A 9,161-nucleotide genomic window follows, 5' to 3' on the forward strand; every position below is an offset into this window, starting at 1 on the left:
AAATTCATGTGTTTACCTCTTGAAGAGCAGAACCTTTGTAGCAGAAATCTTTCTCATCACGTGCAAAGCAAAGCAGCGATGCCTCTACTCAGTCCACACGAACAGAACTTCTCTGATGACCGGTGCTAGCCAATTCCAACGGAGATTCAGAGAGAATAGGTTTATATAGTGGCGGCTAGGGTTTCTAACTTTTAGAAATATGTTAAGTGTTTCAACAAAAAAAGTTCTCTAATGCTTCAACACAAGGGTTCTATTTATAGAACCACTTGTGTGGTCAGCAAGTCAAGCACTCAAGTACACTGTACCTTACGGTGCACCGTATCTCACTTAAACACACCGTACCTTACGGTGGACCGCGTTTCTCTATTTTTCGTAAATTAAATAATAAAGTCATATTTAATTATTTAATTACTAATAAGTCTTACTTATTATTTTATAAATAAGTCTCACTTATTTATTTTATAAATAAGTCTTACTTATTTATTTCTCTCATCTATCTGTCCTTTGTGTGTGACCCTATAGGTTCTCATAACGTTGGCAATAATATTAAATCACATATTTAATATTATAAACAGTGAGCGGTATCTAGCAACACATCACTGCTACCCAAGTGACGAGAATGTCATGTGATCTGACGAAACCTTTCTGTGATAATGATCATGTATATAATTACCCTTTTGCCCTCATGTCTATATTGAACACAAGGCATAGACCGTGTCATCCTTGTCTAGTTCAATATTGGGCCCGTAGACATTTCTCCTGTTATGTAGGAGGGGCAAATTCCATCTAGGTCACTCATGTCCCTCAGCATGATTCATGGAGTACCCATCAACCAACTTTATAGTCATCCTGTTACGGACAACGTTTGAATGGTGACAAAGCACTCGACTCCAACATCTAGGGTACATAGTGGTTTCAGGTCGAAGGGTGGAATACACCACTATCACTATGAGAATATCTTATGACACTTTTCATAACTTTTACTATGTAGTATTCTCATGGCGGGTCAATCCAATATAAATATTACTCCTAATATTTATATCTATGTGAAGACTTGATAACTTTTTATCCATGATTTGTGAGATGTGATCATCAGTCTACCCACATAATAGTCTCTATGCTTTAATGATATCCCACTTCTCAATAAAGCTTGACTACATATTCTTTAAGAATAGTTTCCTTATGTTTAACGGGGTCTCACAATTAAGTTATACTTAATGTTCCATTAAACGGACTAACTATTCTAGGGACTTTATTATTTCGAAACAAGACAAAATCAATAAAGAAATGCCTTATTATTTATATATTCACAATATATATTTATATCAACATCATGATACAAAGCCAAACCCAATCAATATAGATTGGCTATTAGGGCTTATTCCAACACGGGGTGCCGATGAAACAATGAAGCAGTACTTCATCACCAAAGGTCTGCGCGAAGGCACAAACGTGAATAAAGCTATCCGCCTTGATCACCCAAGGACTCTCAACGAGTTCCTAGTGATCGCCAAGATCTACATCGCCTACGAGGAAGAGCTGTACGCGGACAACCTTAACAAATCCAGGAAGGAGGAACTTGCCGCTGAAGCCTCCAAAAAGCATTCCACAAGAAAAAGAAGGAAGGTAAAGCTGCTCAGGAAAGCAAGAGGCCCAACAGTCACTTCACCGAGTACACTCCCTTGGCCATGTCAAGAGAGAAAATCCTTGCCGAGATCGCCATCGCCGATCTTAATGAAGCTGGCATCAAGCCACCAAAGGCTCCGTCACAGGAGAGGAAGGCGGTCGACAAGACAAAGTACTGTCGATTCCACAAATGCCACGACCACACCACCGATGACTGCATCCATCTGAAGGATGCCATTGAGCTCCTCATCCAGAGAGGTCGGCTCAAACAGTTCGTCAAGAACCCGGAGGCGGAAAGAAAGACCGTCGAGCTCATCGGTGACGGGTCTGAAGCTGGCAAAACCATCGCCATGTCTGTGGAACATCTCGGTGATTTCCCTTACAACGTGGAAATCACTCCTACTCATGCACATGGGAACAGTTCCCCACTGCCAACGTCATCACGGGAGGAACGTTGAACGTCTCCATGGGGAGCATGAAGAGGAAATTTATGGAACTCATGAGCGTCAACTTGCTGGCCCCCTCCAATCACGGAGGAAGGCCACCTTTGGCGTTCTACGATTCAGAACTTCCTGGTGGAGCCTCAAATTCCGCCATCCCTTTACTCGTACGAGCATCAATGGCCAATGCGGATGTCCGACGAGTCCTGACTGACACAGGGGCCTCATGCGACATCATGTACACCAGTCTGTTCAAAACTCTCCAACTAACGGAGAAAAACCTTTCTCCCCACGTTGGAAACAAACTCTACGGCTTCAAAGGCTCATCTACTCAGCCATGGGGATACGTGGAGCTGTTGGTCACCTTCGGTGAAAAGTAGGCCAAGAAAACTATCAAGATCCCATTCTTGGTAATCGATTGCCCTTCTCTCTATAACTGCATCATAGGGAGAACCGGACTCGCCCAACCTGGGGCTGCATGTTCAACCGCTCATCTGAAGTTGAAGTACCATGCAAAGGACGGCATCATCGCCTCCCTCAACGGAGACATCGAAGCTGCAAGAAGATGTTTCCTCCAAGCGAACAAGTCCCAGAACTCGGTTTCCCAGTCCAGCAAACCTGCTGAGGAAAAGGGGAAAGCTGCTGCGAGCACTCTGGACACCAACTTGGTCGAACTTGATCCCAGGTTCACCAAGGAAGACCTCAAGGAACAAGAACGGGAAAAGAAGGATCCGCTCAATGCGAAACTTCTTAGACCTGTTCCCGACGGTGAGTTCGAGCTGGTCCCCTTCGGAGAGAACCCCTCGAAGAACTTCAAAATCGGCAAGGATCTTCCCGAACTTCTTAGAGCACAGCTGATCGCCTGCCTCAGGGAGAACTCTGACCTATTCGCATGGAGCGCAGACGACATGCCTGGAATCGACCCCAGCGTTGCTTGTCACCAGCTGACAGTAGATCCCGGAGTTAGCGCTGTAGCCCAGCGGCGTAGAAAGCAGTCTCCTGAAAAATCAGAGGCTGCAGAAAAAGCTGTAAAAGATCTCCTAGAGGAAAATCTTATTTCTGAGGCAAAATACACTACCTGGCTCTCCAATGTTGTACTTGTCAAGAAATCTAATGGAAAATGGCGTATGTGTGTTGACTATACCGATCTTAATAGGGCCTTCCCTAAAGAAGCATATCCTCTTCCTAACATCGATAAACTTGTGGATAATTCCTCCGGCTATAAACTTTTATCCTTCATGGACGCCTATTCTGGGTATAACCAAATACCCATGGTTGAAGAAGATAAAATGAAAACAACCTTCATGACCGAATCAGGGAACTATTACTACAATGTAAGGCCTTTTGGTCTGCGAAATGCGGCGGCAACTTATCAGCGAATGATGAACAGAGTCTATGACAAGACACTTCTGGGCGATATCCTTGAAGTCTACATGGACGACATGATCGTAAAATCCCAGCTGGAGGTGGATCATGCCGCTCCCCTCAGAAGAGTTTTTGAACAAACTCCGAAGTACAACATGCGACTCAACCCAGAGAAATGCACCTTCGGAGTCCAAGCGGGTAAATTCCTTGGTTTCTACCTAATAGAAAGAGGAATAGAGGCGAACCCGGATAAATACTGTGCATTTACCGAGCTCCCAACGCCCCACTCTAAGAAATGTATCCAAACACTCAACGAAATGCTAACTACCCTCTCCAGATTCGTTGCAAAATCCGTTCAACATGCCCTTCCTGTCTTCAAGCTCTTGAGGAAAGAAACGAAGTTCGATTGGAAAGTGGAATGCGGGAACGCTCTGAAGCACCTCAAAGAGACCCTCTCGGCACCGCCCGTACTCTCGCGACCCGATCAAGGCGAAACACTGTACTTGTACCTATTCATCTCTTCTGACGCGGTAAGCGCCATGCTCATAAGAGAAACGACGGAGGGACAAAAACCAGTCTACTTCACCAGCAAAGCACTGTTGGGGCTTGAGACAAGGTACCAGAGGATCGAAAAGGTAGCTCTCGCGCTCCTCACAGCAGCCCGAAGACTAAGGCAGTACTTTCTAGCTCACACGGTGGTGGTCCGGACAGACCAACCCATCAGACAGATCCTGGGTCGCCCAGATGTAGCCGGTCGGATGATGAAGTGGTCACTCAAACTATCTGAGTTCGACATACATTATGAATCCAGAAAGGCACTGAAGGCACAGGTGTTCACCGACTTTCTCGCTGAGATGACTTTCCCAGCTGAGGATAACTCAGAGGAGTGGGCCGTCTTCGTGGATAGGTCATCCAACTCCAAGGGGAGCGGGGCCGGAATAATTGTGGAAAATAACAAAGGTATCGTTGTCGAAATCTCCCTCACTTTATCTTTCTCTGTTACAAATAACACTGCAGAATACGAGGCCTTCCTGTCTGGTTTACGAACCGCCCAAGACATGGGGGCCAGAAAGGTGAAAATCTTCACCGACTCACAACTCGTGGCTTCCCAAGTCACAGAAGAGTTCCAAGTAAAAGAAGACCATCTCCAAAAGTACGTTCAGTTAGTACTAGAGAAGATGAAAGAATTCGAAACTGTCAAAATAACTCACGTTCCCCGCGAACAGAATACTCGAGCAGACATTCTTTCAAAACACGCAAGTACACGAATTGCGAACAGAAATAAGACCGTAATGCATGAGGTTCTCGACAAACCGAGCATCCAAGAAAAAGAAGCTCAACCGCGAGACATCAACTCGATCATCGGAATGGAAGATTGGAGGGGCCCTATATCTCGATACATAGAGAGTGGGGAACTTCCCTTTGACCCGAACGAAAAGACCAGGCTGAAACAAAGGGCTTGCTCATTCACTTTCGTGGAAGGGACCCTATACAAAAGGGGTCTCATAAAACCACTTATCAAGTGTCTGGGACCTAACGAGACCCAAGAAGTCCTCGCCGACATCCACGAAGGGATCTGCGGACAACACCTTGGTGCGAAAGCTCTCACGAAAAAGGTCCTATGAGCCGGATATTACTGGCCTACCATGTTAAAAGACGCCCAAGATTACGTGAACCTATGCGACAAATGTCAGCGACACGGGGACATGCACCTAGCACCTCCCGCTGAACTAACGTCCTTAGTTTCCCCTTGGCCTTTTGTGTAACGCCCCACTTTATTTTAAAATTTATTATTATTATATTGAGTGTAGTGAGTAAGTGAATGGATTAATATTATTGTTGTTGCCTTGTTGTTATGTTGTGAGTCGTGGTGAGAAATGATTAGAAAACTCAAAACAAAGAAAACTCAAAACTCAAAACAAAGAAAAAATATAGATAAAAGGTGACAGGTGTGCAAAAAGTAAGATTTAAATAAGTGGGGGAGGGGAAGAGCAAAAGAATAGTAACTAGCACTAGAAGAGTTTAAGAAGATGGTTGGCCCGAATATATATAGTACATTAGGAAAATAGATTGGTCGGTTTCTTTTTAGCTGAACGTGAAAGGAGAAAAGAGAGAAGCAGAGAAGAAATCAGAACCCTAGTTGCAAACAAGCCAAATCGGAGGTTTCAACCAACGAATTCGAGGTAAGGGGGAGAATCTATTCATCTTTAGGGTTTAATATTTTGTTGTGGGGCTGAAAAGGGGTTATAGTAGGAGTGTTGTTATGATGGTGATGAAGACGTTGTTGGGGTTAATTAGTTCTTGAGTTATGATTATTGTTATGAGGAAGAGTCCCACCGAGAACTATGATGAATGAATCTAAAAAATTGTTGTTGAAAGGGTGATATTAGGGGAACTTAGTTTTGAGATAAGGGTTAAGAACATGACTCTGAACGAGTGTAAAATTGGATAAGTTAATAGTGAATTAATGCACAAACAGTAGAGTAAACCAAGAGTGTTAGTCAGGGACAATTGGGGTGTGTTGGGATTGAGTTAAGAGGGTTAGAAGTGATTAATAGGAAGAAAATGCATTTTTGGATCGATTTTGGTCGAGTTTTTTTCAGCCAAAATTGGGCCCCGATTTGGGAAATCGGCCACCGTCTCTGGCTCAAAATTTTGAGTGTTTTGACTCTGTAAAAATCGGGCCCCGATTTTAAAAATCGGCCCCCGATTTTGTCAGCCCAACTTAACAAATAAAAACTGTATTTCTTAACCATTTTTCGTTTTGAACTGGGTTTTGGTGTAAACATGAAAGTTGTAGGTATGGACGTTAACTTTCCAATGGTTTAGGTCTCACCTCAAGAGGACATCCAAAACGTGAATTATGATCAAAATACTACACAGGGGTCAGCACGGTCATGTGATCTGTCTAGGTTTAGGAAAACCAATCTTTCCACCATTCTCTGTACCGAATTGGATTTAGGTCTCTTCATGAAAGATGTAGATAAAGGTGTTAGATTTAATTTAACATCGGATGGAATCCATTAGTCCCTCTAAGACTTGAGTTATGATTTAAGCACCGCACCTGGGTCATGATGCGTTGTTAAGGAAATTTTAGTACGATCCTTTTAGTGGACTCTTCAACATTTATAAAAGTAGTAGTGATTTTAAGAAATCCATTAGGGTGTAAAGTAAATGTAAGTACCCCTAAATTACATATATAGATGAGGGAGTGAGTTCGAGCATAAGTAAAAGTGATTGCCTCAAGATAATAACAAGCTTACTTATGAACCGAAGATAATAGTCTATGAGAAATTAAGAATGTCAAGATGACTTGGAAATAGGAAGTGAAAGATAATATGGATGACTCTACGAGGAATATTGGTAGATGGGTAAACGCTTAAATTAGGATAGAGAATGGTGTATATTATTAGGATGAAAGTTGTAGTGAAAGAGAGAACGAATGAAGAGGGTAGATTCCAAATGTAGTAATGAATAACAAAGGAATGTGATGTGTACATATGCTTGTGTAAGATGTTGTTTAAAGATGAGAGGTTACTGTCGTAGGATGAAGATCTATGTTGATATGATAATTGTTGAATGGTGATGATGAATGATGTAATAAATGATGTTTGTGAATGACGAGTAATGCTGATGACGCATCTTGTTTAGGGTGACGAGTAAATGATGAAGTGGGTTATGTTGTTAGTAGGACTAAAAACATTGGGTAACGTCGGTGGTGATAATAACAGTGAGAAAAGATATCCAGTTAACTAAGGTTTATAGGACGATAATTTAATAGAGCAAATAGTGTGGATACATGGTGAGTCTAAAAACACACTATTTAGTAAAAAGGGGTATAAGACGATGATAAAATGGGATATGAAGTAGGTGCTCGTCCGAGTAACTGATGAGGTTATACATAATCTCCTTAAACCAATAATGAGTTTAGGAATACCGTTAAGTGAAAGAGTAAAAGAGCGAAGGTATTTAAAGAACTTAAGATGAATGTTGGATAGTAACATATAAGATGTAAAAATTAATAGAGAATATAGAAGTCTAATTTAGATGATTGTAAACGATGAGCGGGTCGTTAAGCCGAAATGTAAGGGAAGATTAGGAGTTGTATATTAAGTAATGAAATATAATAGGAATGATGATATTGATGAATAAGACGGTGATCGATTAGAAAGGAGCAAGATGAATATGAAAGATGATAAGAGTTAATAGTTATAATGGTTGACGATAATAATAACAACTAGTATCGGGAGAATGAAACCTTGGATTATAATATAGTCTTAGTGAGGGAAGTTGCTGAAGTCGAAATTCATGTTAAGGTGAGATAATAACTTTGAATTAGAATGGAGTTAAGAATTAGGGGAATGGGTGATGCATAGATGACTACGAACACGAGAACAAAGTAATAAGATATAAAGTTGTTTTATTGAGAAGAATAAGTATGAAGGAGTTAATGACGATGGTGAGGTACGACCTAGTTGTAAAGAGAGGAGACGTTATATGTAATGGTAATGAACAAGTAATATCTTTAGACTATGAAAGAGGAATAGAGTATGATATCAGGATAAAGTATATAGATGGCCTAGAATAGATGAGAGAATAGAGCACGTCTGTGAGATGAATAATACAATAAAATAAAGGGATGTTGACGTAGAATGAGTCACACGTAAGGTGTAGATTAATGAAAAGATAGGGTGGGGATATAAACGGATGATAGAGAGTAATGATGAGGAGTCCTACAACTGTGATAGAGATTGATGACGATTAATATTATATATAGTTAAAAAAATTACTATGATGGGAAATGATTTTTTTATAATAGAATAATGATGAGAATGACGGTGTCTATGTTGTTGTGATGATGATATTGTTGATGTTTATTTATGATGATGATGAGAGTGGTGATGATGTTTTGTGTGCTTGCATTAGAGTCGTGCATTTTAGTGGGAGTCTTGCATTAATATGTGGGCTATGTGATTGAGTGTATACTTGTAATACTTGTTGATTTTAATTCTACGCGTCAATTTAGAGTCTAGAGCATGATGTGTTGCATTGTTATGTAGTGAAGTCCAGTAACATACGTCTGGCAAATTATGCAGTGAAAGTCCAGTAACATACCTCTGACAAATTATGTAGTGAAAGTTCAGTAACATACCTCAGGCAAAATATGCAGTGAAAGTCCAGTAACATAACTCTGGCAAAATGACGAGTAGGTGTGGTACCACATTCATATAGGTCGATAGGAGAGTCCATACGCATATATATGATGATGTTTTGTGCTTGGTGGTTGTAAGTGTGTAAATGATGTGTGTAGTGAATTGTGAAAAGAAGAGATTATACATAATAACTGTTGAGAGTGAAGATATGGTGGAGATTATATTATTCTGATATTTCTTTGATATGTGTGTTTTTCCCTATTATTTTGTTATGGCAGGATTTCTCACCCCTTATTTTGTTGTGTTGTTTTGTGTATGGTGGCTGTACCTTGAGTACAGATACTCAGGTTGACAAGGAGTAGCTATGGGACATTTTAGAAGGTGGAGATGATGGGATGCCCTCTGTTTAGTTCTGTAATTTAATAGGTGAATAAGCATGTAGTCGCTATGAGCTCTGATATTGTAACACTAGGGTTGGGGATGACGATTTAATTTTTAATTACATTTCGAGTTGAATCTTGGAAACCTTGTTATGTTCCTATTTATGATTATTGAACGACAAGTATGAATTTATTAA

At 40.9% G+C, this 9,161-nt stretch overlaps 1 protein-coding gene across 1 annotated transcript; it reads left to right on the top strand.

The window, feature by feature from the left end:
* Positions 1-2,092: 2,092 nt before the first annotated feature.
* On the top strand, positions 2,093-5,056 carry LOC146916977 (uncharacterized). The gene is made up of 4 exons (XM_085721786.1): positions 2,093-2,435; positions 2,514-3,147; positions 3,223-3,321; positions 3,406-5,056. Exons 1-4 carry the CDS (start codon positions 2,093-2,095, stop codon positions 5,054-5,056), a joined length of 2,727 nt encoding a protein of 908 aa, XP_085577912.1.
* The last annotated feature ends 4,105 nt before the right edge of the window (positions 5,057-9,161 follow it).

Source organism: Medicago sativa, chromosome 6 (genome assembly GCF_051527215.1).
Source record: "Medicago sativa cultivar Bolivia chromosome 6, Bolivia_mono, whole genome shotgun sequence".
Lineage (NCBI taxonomy): Eukaryota > Viridiplantae > Streptophyta > Magnoliopsida > Fabales > Fabaceae > Medicago > Medicago sativa.

Excerpts from the sequence above, each read along its gene's own strand:
- LOC146916977 (XM_085721786.1), top strand. The coding sequence starts at position 2,093 with ATGGGGAGCATGAAGAGGAAATTTATGGAACTCATGAGCGTCAACTTG. Across the intron at positions 3,148-3,222 it reads GAGGCAAAATACACTACCTG|GGCCTTCCCTAAAGAAGCAT; the intron begins GCTCTCCAATGT and ends CGATCTTAATAG. Across the intron at positions 3,322-3,405 it reads TTCATGGACGCCTATTCTGG|GCCTTTTGGTCTGCGAAATG; the intron begins GTATAACCAAAT and ends CTACAATGTAAG.